We start from the raw sequence: 20,001 nt of genomic DNA, 5'->3' as shown, positions 1-20,001 counted from the left end.
TGTTAGGGGCATTGTAGAAGAGACTCCTCTTCCATGTAGAAATTGGACTAGATGGCCCCTGAGGTCCCTTCCAACTGCCATTCAGTACTAAAAGGGACCAAAAGGAATCACTGTAATGCTGGGAATTGGGGGCATTGATTTAATGAGACAAATATTGATATAGTGCCTTCTCTATGCTGAGCACAGTGCTAGGTGCTGAGTGAAAAACAAAGTTTAAATAAGACACATAAACCCTTCACCCGTGAAATGTACAGTTTAATAGGAGGCCAGGACAGACACAGATAACTCTGTAGTAGTTACAGGTTAAAAGCAACAGCATTGCATAGTATAACACTGTGGGGAGCAGGGCAGGCAGGGCAGAGGGATAAGACAGCCGCAGTGAGCATCAGGGAGAATTTCATGGAAGAAGGAGCCCTGACATGGGATTTTTGAGGATGGTAGGAATTCACCAGATTTAAGGAAGGGCCTTTGGGATAGGCAGCTGTGTGTCAAAAAGCCTATCTGCTCTGAATATGGCTTATATAATATACTTAGCTAAATAGCTTATACAAATGCCTACCTGTTTATTTACACATGATCTCCTCCAGTAGAATGTGAAAGCCTCTAGCAAATTTTTACAGTAACAACTATAAAAACAAACAACTATAAAAGACTGAAAAAGTGCTAATCAGTTCAATGACCAACCATGACTCTGAATGCTCTGTGATGAATCATGTTACCTACCCTTTGACAAAAAAAGTGATAGACTGGGGGTATAGAATGAGACAAATTTTTAATTTTTTAAATTATTCCAATAACAAATTTCCACATAAGTATTCCAAAGTTATACGATCCATCCTAACTCCCTGCCTTCTTTCCTCCCCCTTCCCAGAGCTGACAAGCAATTCAATCTAGGTTATATGCAAAACATATTTCCCTATTATTCATTTTTGTAAGTGAATAATCCTATACAACCAAAACCCTCAAACATATACTCAAACAAATGATAAATCATATGCTTTCATCTGCATTCTGATTCCAACTTTTTCTTTTTCACAAGTTCTCAGAATTGTCCAAAATGGATCATTGTATTGCTTGTTAGTAGCAGTCTATCACATTTGATCATTCCACAGTATTTCAGTTACCATGTATAATGTTCCCCTGGTTCTGCTTATTTCACGCTGCATCAGTTCATGTAGGTCTTTCCAGCTCTTTCTGAAATCATCCAGTTCATCATTCCTTACAGTATGATAGTATTCCATCACCATCATATGCCACAATTTGTTCAGCCATTCCCCAATTGAGGGACATCCCTTTAGTTTCCAATTCTATGCCACCACAAAAAGTACAGCTATAAATATTTTTGTACAAACAGATCCTTTACCATTTAAAAAACATTTCTTTGACATACAGACCCAGTAGATCAAAAGGTATGCATTTTTATAGCCTTTTGGGCACAATTCCTCTCCAGTTCACAACTCTACCAGCAATACATTTGTGTCCCAATTTTGCTACATCCTTTCCCTTCCAACATTTATCATTTTACTTTACTGTCATATTGGCCAATCTGATAGGTGCAAGGTGGGACTTCAGAGTTGTTTTAATTTACATTTCTTGAATCAAGAGGGATTTAGGATATTTTTTCATGATTTTTGATAGCTTTGATTTCTTCATCTTAAAACTGCCTATTCATATCATTTGATCATTTATCAATTGGGGAATGATGTGGATTCTTATACATTTCACTTAGTCTTTTGTTTATCTGAGAAATGAGACCTTTATCAGAGAAATTTGTTATAAAATTTTCCCTCCACTTTGTTCTTTCCCTTCTAATCTTGAATGCATTGGTTGTGTGCGTTACAACCCCTTTTTATCAAAATCAAAATTATTCATTTTGTATCGTGAAATCTTCTCTATTTCTTGTTTGGTTAGAAATTCTTCATTTCTCCATAGATCTAACAGGTAAATTATTCTATGTCCCCCTAATTTACTTATAATAGTACTCTTTATGTTTAAATAATATATCATTTTGACCTTATCTTTCTTGGTATAGGGTGTGAGATATTGATCTAAACCCAATTTTTCGTATAGTTTTCCAGTTTTTCCAGCAGTGTGTCAAATAGTGACAAAGACCCCAAAAGCTGGGATCTTACTAGATTGCTGAGGTCATTTACCCCTAGTCTATTCCATTGATCCACCCTTCTGTTTCTTAGTCAATACCAAATTGTTTTGATTATTGCTGCTTTTTAGTGAAGTTTAAGATCTGGTATCACTAGACCACCATTCTTCACATTTTTTTCATTAGTTCTTTTGATATTTTTGACCTTTTGTTCCTCCAGATGAATTTTATTATTTTTTCCTAGTTCTATAAAGTAGTTTTTTGGTAGTTTGATTGGTATGGCATTGAATAAGTAAATTAATTTAGGTAGGATTGTAATTTTTATTATGTTAGCTTGGTCTACCCATGAGCAATTAATGTTTTTCTAATTGTTTAGATCTAATTTCATTTGTGTGAAAAGTCTTTTGTAATTGTGTTTATATAATTGCTGCATTTGTCTTGACAAATAGATTCCAAAGTATTTTTTATTGTCTAGAGTGACTTTAAATGGAGTTCTTTTTAATTCTTGCTGCTGAGTATTGTTGGAAATGTATAGAAATGCTGATGATTTATGTGGATTTATTTTGTATCCTGCAATTTTGCTAACGTTACTAATTATTTCAACTAGTTTTAAAATTGATTTTTAGAATTCTCTAAGTAGACCATCATATTATTTGCAAAGAATGATGGCTTAATTTCCTTATTTCCTACTTTTGAATTGTAATTTCTTTTTCTCCTCTAATTGCTAAAGCTAGTATTTCTAGTACAATATTAAATAATTGTGCTGAAAATGGGCATACTTGCTTCACTTTTGATCTTATTGGGAAGGCTTCTAATTTATCCCCATTGGAGATGATACTTGCTGATGGTTTTAAATAAATACTACTTATTATTTTAAGGAAAGACTTTTGTTCTTATGCTTTCTAGTGTTTTCAATAGAATGATTTTGAGTGAATAGTGGCATCTGATTCCATGTAACATATTGATCCTTCTTTTTGTTCCTTGCCACCCTCTCACTTTGACTTCTCTGTCAAGGTCAAGGAAGCAAATTCTGAAGAGGTGTCAAATGCAAGTGGAATTAGACTTGTTCACCTTGGCCCCAGAGGATTCCATATAAAGAAAAGTTTCCTATTAGGTTCAGCATTTCAAAGCTGGAAGACTGTCTTGAAAGGTCATGAGTTTCCTATCTCTATTGATCTGTGAGTGGAGTTGGGTGACTATGTCATGGGGGTTTTGAAGAGAAGAATCCTCATTTAGGTACAGTCAGAACTCTGGGGTCCCTTCAGCTGAGGTTTTCTCACATCCCAGAAGAGATTCTATTAAGAAGTTACCGTTGAATCCTTTTCCTTATTCTCTCCCCTCCTTTCAGTTTTTCTAAACCCTTACCTTTAGTCTTAGAATCAATATTATATATTGGTTCCAAGGGAGAAAAGTGGTAAAGGCTAGATAATGTGGGGTTAAGTGATTTGCCCAGGGTCACATAGCTAGAAGGAAGTTTGTAGACCATATCTGAATGGAGGACCTCCCATTTGTAGGTTTGGCTCTTAATCCACTAAGTCACCTAGTTGCCCCCCTCCCCCTTTCAGTTTTATTGTTACCTTTTTGCTTTTATATCACACTCATTTCCAAACATACTTTTCCCATACCTGCCCCTACCCAGCAAATCACTTTCCCCAGTGTAAGCTCTCTCTCACAATAAAGATAAAAAACATATATCAAAAGTTTAACAAAAACCATCCAACTCATCTATCTTGTTTGATGGTATGGGCAACATTTTACACCCAGAATCCACCTCTCCAAAAAAAAGGAAGGAGAGAGATGCTTTTTCTTTCTTTCTTTTCTGAATCCAAGCTTGCTTTATAAACCTTTACTGTGCTCAGTTCCTCCCTCTTTCTTTCTTTCTTTCTTTCTTTCTTTCTTTCTTTCTTTCTTTCTTTCTTTCTTTCTTTCTTTCTTTCTTTCTTTCTTTCTTTCTTTCTTTCTTTCTTTCTTTCTTTCTTTCTTTCTTTCTTTCTTTCTTTCTTCCTTCCTTCCTTCCTTCCTTCCTTCCTTCCTTCCTTCCTTCCTTCCTTCCTTCCTTCCTTCCTTCCTTCCTTCCTTCCTTCCTTCCTTCCTTCCTTCCTTCCTTCCTTCCTTCCTTCCTTCCTTCCTTCCTTCCTTCCTTCCTTCTTTCTTTCTTTCTTTCTTTCTTTCTTTCTTTCTTTCTTTCTTTCTTTCTTTCTTTCTTTCTTTCTTTCTTTCTTTCTTTCTTTCTTTCTTTCTTTCTTTCTTTCTTTCTTTCTTTCTTTCTTTCTTTCTTTCTTTCTTTCTTTCTTTCTTTCTTTCTTTCTTTCTTTCTTTCTTTCCCCCCTTGTATCAATTCATAGGGTCTTGACAGGAACCCCTATTTTTTTGGACATCTTCACTTTAGTTAGGAAATATTTTCTTTCTTGACAATTACACCTGCCTCTTTACAAGATCCACCCTTCTTCCCCACCCCCAGTTCTGCCCTCTTGTGCTAAGCTGAATCATCAGAACAAGTTGAACCTCCCCTATGTACCATCCCTTTAAACCTTTGAAGATGGAGATCATGTTCCCTCCTAAGGCTTCTCACCTCTAGGCTTTCCATTTGAGTTTTCTATTTGTAGGTGAGTCAGTGGCCAGAGGAGACTAAATTCCCTTCTTATCAGCAGAAGGGAATTTAGAAGCTTTGCCTGTCTTGTCTGTTTCTCCCATGGACTGTGTGTCTGTAGATACCTGTAACTTCCCAACTCTTCCCTTTTATGAGGACTGAGAAGCAAGGGCACCATCTTGTGGAATACAGCTGCATTGACCCTTATAGAAAAAAAAATTCTTTTGGGGGTGTAATGGAAACATCTGATTAGGGTTATAAGTCAGCAGTCTGATGGAATTTTCAGTTTGAGCACCTTGGGAAAGTGGAGGAAAAAGTTAGGTCTTGTACAAATTATATTCTTATCGGGCTTATCTGGCAGTCTTACCCTCCACCCCCAAAACAGTAACAATAATAACAGTGGATTTTTAGAACGAATCAGTTGGGCAACAAGTTTATATTGTGCCAGGCACTGTGCTAAATGCTGAGAGTACAAAGTAACAACCTATGCTTAGATTCTAATGGGAGGAGACAACATGCCAAAAATGATGTGTATACAATGTATGCACACTGTAAATGGCAAGTAATCTCCAAGGGAAGACATTAGCATCAGGAGAAACTGGGAAAGGCCAACAGAAGGTAGGATTTTAGCCGAGTAGTGACAAGAGAGAATATTCCAGACTTGGCATCATCCATTACAAAGGCATTGAGGCAGGAGATTCAAAAAAGGATAGGGTCTAGGACTATACAGAGGGGACAATTCTTCAGGCCTCTGTCCTGGGGTTTGGTTCTGAGAGTCAAATTTTAGGAAGGATACTTATAAGCTGGAAAGTAGCCAGGATGGTAAAGGGCTTCTGTATTGGCTGAATTCTTGGGAGGACTAGTCAAAAGGACCAAAGATGTTTAGTTTGAAAAAGAGAAGACATGGGGGGAATAATCTGAAGAGAGGAATTAAACTTCCTGTCCTTTACCTTAGAGGAATCATCAGGAGTAATGACGTAAAGTCTCAGGGAAGTACACACTGTATTCAAGCTTGACATTAGGAAAGCCTTCCTAATTGTGAGTTGTTCCAAAGTGGAATGGTCTACATTGGGCTACATGGGCTCTCCCACTTAGAGAGGCCTAGATTTAGATGAAGAGGACCTGGGTTAGAATACTGACTCTGACTCATTTTGTTTGCATGACTGATTAAACTGCTTTATATCTCTTGGAGTCTCAGTTTCCACTTCTGTAAAATGAAAAAGTTGAACTAGATGGCCTTTAAAATGCCTCCCAGCTCAGATCTCTAACTTATGGGGATATTAAGAGGCATATTTGGGAAGGGGGTGAGAAGTCATATATGCAGAAGTCATGGGTTGTTTTTTTTTTCCTGAGCTTATTTATTTTTATTACCTTATCTATCTTTATTGGCAAGGCTAGTGGTTACTGAAAATAGAGGTTAGCGGTTGGTCCTTCAGTAACCAAACATCCCTGACACAGTTAGAATAGCTTTTAAAATACAATTTATTGGTTATATAAGGCCCAGAAATGCACCCCCAAACTAAGATTGGTTCTTGATTATGTTATCTGACCACCTGATCATGAGTCTTCATCAATAATGATGATTGGAAATTCCAAATAAGGCCAACATTATCTTGAAAGAACCATCCCCACAATGCCCTCCCAGACCAAGGTGTTTCTAGTTTGTGATGTTATAAAGAAGGGCATAGAATTAATCTTCTCCCCAGGACATTCTCTGGAAGGTCTCTTATCTACCACTCCCTGTACCAGTGCAATCCAGTACTAGGAAAACATCTTGTGACCAGGTTGAATCATTCTTCATCTTTCTTATATCCTTTAACCGGTATTATTAAGGGTTAGTTGGCCTTAGATCTGTGCAGTAATACTCTAAGCCTCAATCAATCAATCAAGCTTAAAGATTCATTGGAATGACAAAGTTTGATTATAATTGTTACTATTATGATGAACAGAATTCTTAACTAAATCAATAATCAATAATCAGTAATCAATAAGCAATTTACAATTCTCCCATCTCCATGATCTTTGAAAGGCCTCCCTTTTCATGGATCACAATAGGGTGGATGCACTGATAAAGTCTGATCGGGGCATTTCCCATCAGAAAGATCACACAATTGAAAATGCTTTGGCCCATGGGAAAACAGGGGAGGAAACGGGCACATTCTTCTATTTACCCAATGCCTATCTTATCTAAACCTGTACACTGGGATGAACATAAGGCCTTCCTCACTATAGGAAGATTTAGAAATAGGTAGCATACATGAAAGACATAAATAGCATCATAAGAGTAATTACTTCATGGGTCACTAAGGAGAGTCTTGAATGCCTTCATTTGGTCCAAGTTTTGCTTCACCCATTGCATCACTGACTCAGTGAACATTTGAAAGGAATTATGTGTCATGGTGAGCTTTTGCCATACTCAGCCTCTGAATAGAGGTGATTGACAGCCTTGCTCAGGGCTCTGAATTCCGTTTTGATAAGGATATTAGATCCCATTGATGAAATGAGAAGATTAGGTTTCTTTCTCATCCCTTTACCGATAACATTCTGCTCATACCTAACTGATGAAAAGTCATGGACTATTTATTGTGTAAGTATTATATGACTAAGGCAGTCCTCAGATTCCATCCACAGTGCCAGCTCTTGCCTGCACGTTGATTCAGGCAGCCCAAAGTACTGGTCCTGGGGAGTCCCATCTTGCTTCATGATATCCACATTTCCTGTGGAATCAAACTGGCAGACAGCTTGGTATGCCCACTGCGAGTTCAGACAGTGCTGAGAGCACAGAGCAGACATTCCACTTCCATATTGGGCTCTAGCTTTTGACTAACTTTCAAATGAAGTGTGTTCCAGGCTGACCTTAATAACCAGTAGCAGGTCCTGAACACTGCTCTGAGTTTTAAAGATGTGATTCAAAAGCACATTGTTTTGCCCAGAGAATACTGTGTTCTGGATGCTGCTTAATACTGGAGTCTTCTTTGGAGAGCTAGGCTTTTCTGACCCATTACCAGTCCACAGCTGGATGTCCTTTATTTGGGACAGAATGAAAATTTTAAACTCCAGTTCCTGCCACCCACAGGGTTTGCCCCAGGCAAAATGGTAAAGCAAGTGAGGTTTATTTTTTGACTTCTCTGCCTTCCCCCTCCTAACCCCCAGGCTTCCAGTCCACCCCATCAATAATATCCCACCTGTGCCTACCCTTCCAAGCATCTCATGCTGCAGCCTTACTGTCTTACATTTGTTGTTGTTGTTTAATTGTGTCTGACTCTTCATGATTCCATTTGGGGTTTTCTTGTCAGAGATACTGGAGAGGTTTGCAATTTCCTTCTCCAGATCGCTTTCCAAATAAGGAAACTGAGGTAATGAGAGTTAAGTGACTTGCCCAGGGTCATACAGCTAGTAAGCGTCTGAGGTTAGATTTGAGCTCATGAAGATGAGTCTTCCTGACTCCAGACTGTAAGGATAATTTTAGTATTGTGACTTAAAATCTAAATTTAATTGGTCTCCAGGGAAAATCCCAAATAATAAAATTCCCAAGTCAGCTGGAAATTTTATGGTGATTTAATTGATATAGTGGAGGAGATTAAGAAGAAGGAAGAAGGAAAGGTAGTAGGGTTTCTCCCGCCTGGCTAGTACCAGGCAGGAAGATTAGGAGATCTAGAAAGTAAGGTTTTGGAGTGTGAAGGAGGAAGGAGTCAGCCTGAACTCCAAAAAGGGGCTCAGCCAAGATGCCCGAACCTGAATCAGCTCAAGGGCAAACTCACCGCCAAACCCAAACAAATAACTGCCACCACTCCAAGATGTCAGAATGCCTAGCACGCTACCAGCCAGAGACATCTCTCCACGGAAAGAGAGCGAAGAAAGCCAGTGACATGCCTTATATAGATGGTTTTATGTCACTTTCCTGGGTCTCCTGAACCAATGATAGCTTAGCTTGACTTAGGACAGCTCAGGGGTCTGTCTGCTTTTTCTGCACATGTCTGTTGAAGGCCATTTTTCTCAGATACTTAGTCCTTGAGTTTGGTGCAGACCTTCCTAATCTTGTTAAACTAAGGAGGGTGGAGAAATATAGACTTCCCAAGACCTGATTCTGTTAGTCCAAGTATCTCTATTGTTATTGATTAGGAAATAGCTAAATCAAATCTTCTAAAGTACTATCTGATTAGGGTGGAATAGTTTTAGAATTCACAAGACCTGGCACTCTGCCCTTTGGCACCACCCAGCTGCTTGAAATGTGACTATCCTACTTCAGTGGTTTTCCAGGAAGCTCCCAGAGATCTGGACCAGAGTGTCTAGAAGATTTCTTAGAGTTGGTAGGGACTGTCGGTGTTATGAAGACCAGGGTACTAGATTGGCCCCAAATTTGGTGTGTGTATGAGAGTATTTGAATATGATCCTATAATGCCAGACACTGGACTGGTGAAAGATAAGTGGGTAGAATTATAGCTAGGCTGGGGGTTAGGGGTCTTTGTTGCAGTACATTAAAAGAGAGGGTTATTACTAGCACTTACACTAATTTAGAAGCATTATGCTCATTAAGTACCATGGAAGTAACTGAGCTTAGTACCTGATTAGCCAGAATAGGGATAGAGAAAGGGATTGGCTCTGTGATTTCATTGGTTTAAAGAGCTCTGGGCTGAAGGAAGGAACTTTTTCTACTCAGCTCTTAGTTGTGTAATAAATTGATTATTGCACCTGGAGACAGGAAGACTGGAGTTTAGCTCCAGCTGAAGAGATTGCATGATTCTGGGCAGGTTACTTAACTTCTACCTCAGTTTCTCCAACTACAAAGTGGGGATAATAATAGCACCTACCTCCCAGAGTGGTTGTGAGGATCAAAGAAGATTGTATTTGAAAAATCCTTAGCATGATGCCCAGGGTATAGAAGATGCTTAATAAATGCTTATCTTCTTCCTTCTGCTAATTCCCATTGGTATCTTCTCTATCAATTCCCATTGGTAATCTTCTCTACAATTTAAAGTAGAGTCACCTGTCCAACTTGAATGATTAAGAGACTTGCTCACAGTCTCCTAGACAGCACGTTTCAGAGGCAAAACTTAAACTCAAGTCTTCCTGAATTTAAGGCTAGCTCTCTCCAATACCAATCTGCTTCTCAAGACAAATAAGATAAAATAGAGTTACCAGCTAGTCCATATTCTCCCATATCCACCAATGTGCTTCCCTCCCTCTTCCTGCCCTTATAACTATATTTGTCTTAAAAATTGGATGGATTAGAGGGGAGGTTTCATGTTGTTTGCCCTGGGCATCTTTTGTCAAGTTTGCTCTAGGCCGCCATATTGCTCTGTGAGCCCTTCAGGTTGTAAAGCTCTAGTGCTATCTTTTGTCTCCCAAAGATGAGTCCAGCTGAAGGAGAAAAAGCTCATCCCATGGGGATAGTGTTCTGAGCATTCTGACCATTGGGCAGGTCCAAGTTTGCTCTCTGACTCTGCTGGGGCCATGAGTCTCTAAGTGCTGAAGCAAGAACTCCACTATCCCCTCTGTAAGGCAAGTGAGCTTTTGTGTTTCTCCCTCCCTCTCCATACAGTTACAGCCTCCGCTTGGCCCCTCGATGTCCTCTATCAGCTACACCTCTCGCCAGGCAGTGTAAGAAGGCTCAGGCCCAGGCCCAAGCCCAAGCCCCAGAAGCCCACCTCCAAGGAGCATTCCTAAAGGAATAAATGACTCTTTGCCGGGAAACAGGTACAGGGCTTGATGGGGGCAGAATCATATTTCATTTTATATCATTGATCCATTTATTTTTACATTCTAGTCATTCTCCAGCCCAGAGGATAGTACGTGGACAGAGAGCTGTAACCAGAAAGACCTGGGTTCAGGTCCTGTCTGTGACCCACATTGGCTGCATGACCCTGGGCAAATCCTTTCACTCTAGAAACTCTCTAAGAGTGGGAGAGAATGTGTTTCTCTGAACTGTTAGAGGCAGCTTCCTTTTTGGAGGGCTTCTTCTTCTTATTTTTTTTATTTTTTATTTTTTTATTAAAAACCCTTACCTTCTGTCTTAGAAGCAATAGTAAGCATAGGTTCTAAGACAGAAGGGTGGTAAGAGGCAAATGTTAAATGACTTGCCCAAAGTCACACAGCTAGGAAGTGTCTGAAGCCAAATTTGAACTTGCAATCTCCCATCTCTAGTCCTGGCTCTCCATGCCCTGAGCCATCTAATTAACTGCCCTTTGGGGGCTTCTTGTGCCAATGAACTAACAGGTGCCGTCCTTGGACGCAACCTTTTTCCTGGTCTGTTCCCAACTCCCCCACCCTTCCCAGTAACAGAGAAAAACCAATCAACTCTTTGACCTCATTCTGCATCCATTGCCCCCCCCCCTACTGAGAGGAGAAGGGGACATTTCACCCTCTCTGGATCTGAGACTGACCACTGCAGTTTGTCTCAGGTCATCTTCCTCTTAGCACTGTTTTCATGTGCATTGTTGTTGCCACTGTGGATATTGGTCTTCAGAGTCCGATTAACTCTACTCAGCTTCATTTCATCACGTTTTCCCATGGGTTCTTGGGTTCTTCAGTTCTCCACATTCCCCATTTCCCATGGCATACGAGTTGGACTCCATACATTGGGAGTTGTTGTTGGGGGGAGGGAAGGGATGGAGCCTTGGATCTTTCAGGGACGTCTGCAGGGAGAAATGGATCCAGGAATATATCCTACCCCCAAATACCTAAAATCAAGCCCCAGCCCGACACACAGAAAATCTCTGGGCACAGTCAGAGATGGGAATTCAGTCCATTCGATAAGCATATATTAAATAGCTGCTATTTGCCAGGCATTTGACTTGGTGTTAGTAATAATAGTGAGAGCTATAGTAAAAGAGCATTTTAAGAATTGCCAAATGTTTTAGCATCTTATTCGATCCTCATAAGAACCCTGGGAGGTAGTTGCTATTACAATCCCCATTTTACAATTGAGAAAACTGAGGCAGACTGGTTAAATGACTTGGCCAAAGTCATATAGCTAGTCAATGCCTGAGGCTAGATTTGATCTCCCGTCTTCATGACACTAGTTTCAGGGCCTTATCCATGGCACCACCTAGCGGCAAGGAATCCACAAACAAACTTTGCCCTGCTCGGGAGGTGGAAAATAACACATAAATGTGTTTAAAGTGATTTCATTGTGTGTGTGTGTGTGTGTGTGTGTGTGTGTGTGCGTGTGTGTGTGTGTACTAACACTTAGAATGATGAGGAAGGGTCTCTTCTAGAAGATGGTGCTTGAGCTGGGCAAAAACATTTGTTAGATGTTATGTATTTGAAAATTGATTGTGCCATAGAAATAGATGCAGATTCACCCTAGTGTATGAGCCTGATCTTAGGCCAATGAATCCTAACCCAATTGTCCCTTTTTGCTCCTCCACAGCTCCTGAGATGACACCTGCATGAGCAAGGCCAAAGGGGCCCCAAGGCTGCCATGCATGAAGCACTCTTCCTGTCCTTTGCTCTGAGAGAAAGAGAGAGAGAGAACAAAAAAGAAGTGTCTCTGTGTGTGAGATTTCTGCCTTCAGAAAGGAGACCTGAGCCCTAGGGGGACTCGGTGGTCCCTGACTCCATTGGGTCCCTTCAAGGGTGATGCTGAAGTGTCTCTTTTCCAGGGTGTGCTTCAGGAGAAGGACGTCATGACCACGTGGCCATGTTCTATGGCAGAAGGTCATGGCCAGGTTTGGGTCTCTCTTTCTATGCAATTTTTTTCAAGAGTCCCTCACCCTGTCTCTGCCTCTAACGTCATCCATTGCCATTACCTGGATGGGGTTCCATCTTGTGGCCAGCTTCAGTCCCATCCAAGGGGGACCTTCAGGAGAAGGTGCCTCGATTCAACGCTCCCTACTTTCCATCTTCTCATTCCCAGCCTCCCTTTCTCCAAGTTGTGCAGAAATCCACAGAGGGCAGAGATGCTCAAGGAGTGGTGGCGAAGTTCTCCTGGTGACCTGAGGATACCCCCAGCCACCTGGGAGTGGGGAGGAAAGCCTTCTTGCCTAAAGAGAATGATTGGGTGGGTCTTCATTCAGTTTCTCCTGGCTGGGTGGGTAAGACACCTCAAAATTTCAAACTCCCGTCAGTGCCTGTATTGTTGACTCTGGATAGAGGAGTCTCCCAGGCCTGGGTGAAGCTTGGAAGGAAGCTGGTCCTTCCCTTCAGGCCTGGCCTCTCCAGGGAAGGCAGAGAAGGTAGGCCGGGATGCCTTCACCTCTGCTGCTGTCCCCCCTCTGATGCTGTCGTGGGCATCTTAAGCCTCTCGCCTCTCAGTTTTAAGTACCTGTGATCTTGAAAAATAAAAGATTTAGAAGTACAGAAAAATGGGAGAACTTTCAAGGTCAGAGACAGCCCAGTGGGGTGGGGGTGGAGGTGGAAGATCCCTCCACACCTAGGAAAAATAGATGAACTAAAGCTGGGATTTTGACTTGGTCCAATGAAGTTCACAGGCACTGTGCCTTTGAAGGCAGGCCATGTGGAAAGACTCTCTTGGGACCATTTTGGTGCCATTAAATATTCTTGGTTTGATATTTCAAACCCAGAGTTGAAGGACATTTATCAAAGTACGAGAATCTCGAAATGTGATTGGGAGCTGTTTTTTCTTCTTTTTTTCCTTCAGGGCTATCATGGTTTAATCTCCCAACTCTGTAAATATGTATGAAGATGATTTTAAGAGCATGTATTTATGTCCCTGACTGTAAATGCTCCATTTTTAAAGTTTTATAACTTGTGTTATTTAATTAATCAACCAACTGCAGTAAGGTGATGGAGATGGGTCCAGAAGGGTCTTGTGGAAATAAATCCTCACATGGGCAGGAAAAAAAAATTGGAATCACAGTTTAATGTCAGAATTTGCACATTTCCCACCCAATGGAAAACTTTTCTTAGTAAGTAACAAAATGGAAGCCTCATTCTCCTACCAAAGTTAGTCCTCTAGCATGGAAATAGTGGACTTTTTTAACCTAATGGTAAAATTTTGTCCCAATCAGTGTTCAAATTCACAAAATTTCCCTCTTCTCTCCTTTACTTCCCAAGATATTTCTGTTACCAGGGAAAGAGTTCTGTGGCTGAAAGCCCATGAATCTCTCTTTCTACCCTGTAATGACAAATATTATTGGGGGTAGGGATTATTAGGGGAAGGGAAATCATTTTTTGCATGTGAAATTTTGCTGATCATCTTTTAGCACTCTCCTCATGTGATTCCTAATCTGAGTGTCCCAATAATGAAAAAAAAAAGAAAAAAAGTTTTATTTTTTTTAAGGTGGTGTTTCCTGGTCAGTGCTGGTCTTCTGAACGTTGAGTCAGATCGCTGAAGACTCTGTTGTTTGTCTGCCATGTGAAGAAAATTAACAATAAAAAAAGAAAAACAACATGAAATGCGTCTATAGAGGAGGCATGTGTGAAGAACACTCCTTTTTTCTTAATCTCGACTCCTCACAGCAGGAATTCTGGTCTTGATTGGGAGGTTGGGCTAGCTGGCCTCAGAGGGGGAGCATCTGACTCCAAGAGGGGAGGAGAGAAGATCTGGGGCTTGAGCCATGACCTTGGTCTTTCCCTTTGCCATTCAATATCCAAAACTTTCTTCTTGCTCTGTCTCCATTTCCCATGTTGCTTATTAGTGCTCTTTGTATCTTTTCCTCTCTCTTTCTCCTCTCTTCCTCTCTTTTCTCCTTCCTTTCCCTCTCTGTTGGTCTCTGTGTCTCTTCCCTTCCCTTCCCCATCAGGAGTCACTTCTTTCTACACATTACAGGGGGCCCCCACGCCTGTCTGGGGGAGGAGGCCACATCTACAACGTAGGGTTGGGAAACAAAGAAGGGAGGGTAGTATTGGCATGGGGGTATTGATAGGGAAGCTTGGGAAAGGAGCATTCACAGTAGATGTTAGAGACTTCTCTTGATGGGCAATTGAGAAGCATCCATGGATGGGAGTCAGTGGAGCTGTGGAGAGGCATTGTGGGTTTATGTAAGAGAACTGATGGGAAGGTTGGGAAAGCTGTTGACAGGAGAGGTGAGCAGATATACAGACGAGGTCACAAAGGGTCGATGGATGGGGAAATTGAAGGGAATCATTAATAGGACTTGAGGGCATTGGCAGAGGGAGATGGCATGAGCAGGCTAGTTGGGGAAACTTTTGATAGGAGGTGAGGAGCAGCCATGGATGAGAAGTTGAGAAAGGGGCATTGGCAGGGGAAATTGAGTCACTGGTGTGAAGTGGAGGCATTTATAGGCAGGTTGGGCAAGTTAGTGATGGAAGAGGTGAGGGAGAAGATTAGTAAGAGAACACTGACAGGGGAGGGCAGGGAAAGGTTCAGAACTGGCTTAACAGTAGGATGTAGAAAGGAGGGAGAATTTTATTATTAATATTATTAATAAAAGACTTTGCTACTTCACTGAGAGCCAGCTCTGGGTAGAAACAAAAGCCCAAATTTCTGTTTCCCCACTAACCACATCTATACTTTATGTAGGTTAAAATGTCTCATCTTTCCTCATCCATCCTGCCTTCCCTGAAAATTCTTCGAGAAATAAGCACATTTTACTTTAGAATAGAACAGATAAAAAGGGAAAGGTCCAAGTGGTGGTGTGGTTGGCTTTCTTTTCTCCACTCTTGAAACATCAGAGAACAGAGAGGAGGGAAGGAAAGAACAAGGAAGGGATGGAGAGACACTGGGAGAGACACATTTTGTCCCCACTCCAGCTGGGCTAAGAGCTTTTGCCTTTAGAACTGCTTCAGCCAGAAACTCTGGGCCAGAGACCTTATTTTTTTCTCCACTCCCCCATCAGGCCAAAGTTCCATGAATTGGATTCATGAGAGGGAAAACCTGCTTGGGAGAAGACAGCTGGAGAACCCGTCCAAGGGGATCTGGCAACCAGTGGCCCTTCCCAGGCTGCTAACCTCTGTTTAGGTCCTCTAATGGCACGTCATCTCCATTCCTGAACACCAAAGGACATCTGCCTGCTTTCATTCAATGTCTGTGCTGTGTTAATGAGCTCCAGAGACCAGCCCTGACCCCTTGTCTCCAGTGGATTGGAGAACCGAGAAGGGCGAAGGATCCTATTTAAAGAAATTGGCAAGCGAGGAAGGCAATCGTTATGGTCAATAGCAGGACGGTCTCTGGGCTCTGAAAGTTAATGGGCTCAAATTGCTTTTGACAAGTGGTGATGGAGAGTTAATGATACTCGCTCACATTGTGTAGATGTTCAAATGTTTCTATAGCTTAAATGTGTCTATATAAAGATGCATTGTTATATATTTATACATGATATATAATTTTATATATTATGAGAGACAGAGAGTGTTTGGGAGATGGTGTATGGGCTGCTGTTAGCCCCATTTCCATGATGGGGAGACTGAAATTCACAGATAGTCATTAGAGTTTGGGTTTGAACCCAGTGCCCTTTCCACAAAATCGAGCTAGTATATACTACTTCCTCCGTATCTCACAGAAGCTCAGAGACTGTCTAGCCCAATTGCTAGACATTCTCATTTAAGATAAAACATATAGGGGGTAGCTGGGTGACTCAGTGGATGGAGAGCCAGGCCTAGAGATGGAGGTCCTGGGTTCCAATTTGATCTCAGACATTTCCTAGCTGGGTGACCCTAGGCAAGTCACTTGACCCCCATTGCCTAGCTCTGACCACTCTTCTGCCTTGGAGCCAATACAAAGTCTTGGTTCTAAGACAGAAGGGTTAAAAAAAAGCATATATAAAACTTATATAGCATTCTCAGGTCTCTTACTGTTTTTCTTATGCTATCTCCTAGAATCCTGGGAATTAGATGCTACTATCACCCCCATTTTACAGATAAGGAAACTAAGACTGAGAGAGAGTTTAAGAGACTCCCCCAGACTACCTATAAATATCTGGAGCAAGATTCAAACTAAGGTCTTATTGACTCCAAATCCAACACTTAATCTCCTGGGTTGCCTAATAGCCTCCAGAAATATGTGTGATGGGTTGTCCTCCAATCTTTGCATGAAGGAAGAGAAGGAGGAAATAAACATTTATTGTGTGCCTACTCTATGCCTGGCACTGTGCCTAGAGCTTTACAAATAACAACCCTGGGAGGTTGGTGCTATTATGACCCTCATTTTACATGGGAAGAAACAGGTAGGCAGAGGTTAGGTGACTTGCCCAGGGTCTCATAGCTAGAAAGTGCCTGAGGTCAGATTTGAATCCAGGACCTCTCATCTCTATGTCTGAATCTCAATCCATGAAGCCACCTCAATGTGTTCTCCCATGTTCTTTTAAAGTAGATCTTTATAAGTTGTACAGTGAAAAGAGCACTAGGGGACTGAATTCCAATCCCTTGCCCTAACCACTACTCCCCTTTGTGATTTGATTCCTTGAAGACAGAGACAGTATTCCCTTTTGATTTATTCATTCATTTCTATAATTATGATCTGTGCAACCTTGGGCAAATTATTTAACTGCGGTCTGCCTCAGTTTCCCCATTTGAAAAATGGAGAGTTTGGACTGAGGTCCATTCCAGCCCTGTCTGTGATTTGATGGCATGAACTGAAGGACTTTGCCAGGCTTTTGGATTAGAAGGAAAAGAAGCATTGTTCTTAGGGTGACCCTAACCTGACATTTGTAACTACTCGACTGAGTAGTGACTATGTTTATTTTTATAAAAACTCACAGTTTTGGAACAATCCTCCCTTGGGCTTTGACTTCCCCAACAAACCAAGTTGTATCTATGCTGGGTAGATAACCCACTCATTTCCTGGAGAAAGTGTTCCGGATGTTCCCTGGGGACCTTTCCTTATGGAGTAAAGTCTGAATTTGGTCATCTTTTGGACAAAAGTGGTCTTCTGCTATTTCGGGGGTTGGCCCCCTTTTAACCAGGTACATGGTCTCAGATATGCATGGCAAAGACTGGAAAAGTAGCGACCGGGGCTGACCCAGGAGCTGAACCCTGAAGATTCCAGAGCTGAAAATAGTAACTTTGGTGCCTTGGCCAAGTGGTACAAATCACGTCCCCAAATCAGCTTCTCAAGATAGATTCATCTGGGGGTAGTAGGGATGAGGGCAGGGCCAGATCAGAGAGAAACAGCTATGGGGGCCAGAAATGGCATCATGTGGTAGCTTCCTATTTTAAACGAATTATTCTTGCTAAATAGTTGCTAACTCAATTGTTTATGCTGCCAAGGACTGAGGTGCCCTGGGGTGAAATTCTGCCATGTTGCCCTACATCTTCCTGGCTTGGCCAAACTTGGGGTTCAGCTACTGGTCCTTTCTGACTATGGGAGACCTTGGAGTTTCCTTTTTTGAGCTCATCATTACAGTTGAGGTTACATTGTTAGGGAAGAAATATAGGATCTGTGGGGAGAAATCCTGGAATTCAATTGGTCGGCTCAATATTAATTTATTCAATACTTACTATGTGCTGAGCAATGGAGCAGGTGCTGGGTTCGATAAAAAAGGCAAAAATGGAATAGTCTCTGGAATTTATGTTCCTGCTGGCTAGGCACCTTCCCACCCTGGAGATTTGGTCATTGCTTCTCCTCGAGCAGGACTTCAGGAAAAGTCTGAGCCCTACTTTTTCTATCCTCTCCCCCTGTTCTGGGGCCATCCGCCATGATCATAGCAACTCGGCCATTGCTTCATTGTTTCTGTATGAGGTGTGCCCAGTCACATTTTTCACATTTCTTTCAAATGAGATCCTATTTGTAAAGTACTTAGCACAGTGCCTGGGACATAGTTCCCATTTTAATGCTTATTCCCTTGCCCTAACCACTACTCCCCTTTGTGTGTTGACTCCTTGAGGGCAGAGATGGTCTTCCCTTTTGTTTTATTCATTCATTTCTAGAAATGTGTGTATATAACACACACACACACACATATATACATGCACAAACATGTGTACATACCTATATACATACATGCCTGTGAAAGCATGTGGTGGCGATAGAAGCTCTCCGGCAAGTGTTGATGGTGAAAATGGTGGGAAAAGAAGGAAAAGGAAGGTAGGGAAACTGACCAGGCTTTTCTTTCTCTTCTATAATTATGTGAGGGATTTAAATTAAATCAAGCCAGACTCTAGGGATAGTTAAATAGGTTTATTTGGGCCAGAAAAGAAAGGCTTGGGAAAGGCTAAAGAAAATTTGATGTCCTGCAGCTATGCAGGGACCAAAGGTTCTCCTCTCATTCTCCAGAAAGGGCTCCTCGCTTCTCTCTTCTTTTATACTTTCTCAGACACCTCCCACAAAGGAAGTGGGAGGTGTCTGAGGAACTTGGGGTAGAGAGTCCTGGGAGATGTAGTCTCCCAGGGCTCAGAGCCATTTTAGAAGGCACACAAGGGTTCCTCTAGGGTTGGGTTGTTGAAGATGTGGCAGCATGGAGGGGGCTGCTCTGTTGCCCCTCTCTACTGAGCCTGAGGACATTTTTTGCCTATCCTGCCCTCTGTCCAGCCGATCCATTTGTGCACTTCCTCCCTCCCCTCTCTGTGCTGATTTGAGGGGTGGGGAGGGTGGGGGATGGAGAGCTCATAGGTGGCTTGAAGGTGCAGTTTGGGCACTTGATCCCTAAAAGGTTCACCAGTGCTGTCGTAGGGGAAGTTCTGGAACTGAGCCTTGAAGGGAGCTAGACAGCCAAGAGACAGAGGCACCAGAGGGAGAGTCGGGAGTTGAGAGATGGATGCCCCAAAGGGGCAACTGAGAACAAGTCATTTTGTCTGAAACATGAAGGGGGGATGGGCAAGAAGCCTAGAAAGGTCAACAGCCAGATTTAGAAGGACTTTATCTGCCAAAGACATTTGTATTTTATTCTACAGGCAACAAAGAACCCCTGAAAACTTTTTAAAGCAAGGATGCAATCCAGTCAGATATATCAGCATAATGATTGTGAGCCTTTAATTATTGAAGGTTTGCAAAGCACTGTACAGATGTGATCTCATTTGATCATCATAACTATCCTGAGAGGTAGGTGTTGTTATTCATGTTATAGATGGGGAAACTGAAGCCAACAGACACAGATAATAGCTAGGGGGTGCTAAAGTACAGAGTGGGCTGGATCTGCAGCCAGGAATCCCTAAATGCATAAATAACCTCAGACTCTTACTAGCTGTGTGCCCTTAGGCAAGTTATTCAGCCTCTATCTGTCTCAGTTTTCTCAACTGAAAAATGGGGATAATGCTAGTACCTTCCTTCCAGGGTTTTTGTAAGAATAGAAGATCATATTTGTAAATATGTTCCTGGCACATAATAGGTGCTATATAAGCGTTATTGTTATTATCATCATCGTCATGTCATCAGTTGTGGTGGTAGTGGTGGTGGTAATAATGGTGGTGATAATGGTAAGGTAGTAATTGTAGTGGTGGTTGTAGTAGTAGT

At 41.7% G+C, this 20,001-nt stretch overlaps 1 protein-coding gene across 12 annotated transcripts in view; it reads left to right on the top strand.

The window, feature by feature from the left end:
- The window catches only part of PRDM2 (PR/SET domain 2), a 197,856-nt gene extending 183,808 nt beyond the window's left edge, over nucleotides 1–14,048 (top strand). For 10 of the 12 annotated variants that reach the window (XM_007491750.3, XM_016422196.2, XM_007491748.3 and 7 more), the window contains 2 exons: nucleotides 10,231–10,385; nucleotides 12,061–14,048. In XM_007491750.3, coding sequence (XP_007491812.2) covers nucleotides 10,231–10,363 — 133 coding nt within the window. In that variant the 3' untranslated portion in view covers nucleotides 10,364–10,385; nucleotides 12,061–14,048. The remainder of the gene's footprint in view (nucleotides 1–10,230; nucleotides 10,386–12,060) is intronic. The other 2 variants (XR_466508.3, XM_007491752.3) reach the window with 2 other exon arrangements.
- The last annotated feature ends 5,953 nt before the right edge of the window (nucleotides 14,049–20,001 follow it).

The sequence above is a fragment of the Monodelphis domestica genome, chromosome 4 (assembly GCF_027887165.1).
Source record: "Monodelphis domestica isolate mMonDom1 chromosome 4, mMonDom1.pri, whole genome shotgun sequence".
Taxonomy (NCBI): Eukaryota; Metazoa; Chordata; class Mammalia; order Didelphimorphia; family Didelphidae; genus Monodelphis; species Monodelphis domestica.
The sequence above is the reverse complement of the archived record's forward strand: the minus strand, read 5'-3'. Positions and strand labels throughout refer to the sequence as shown.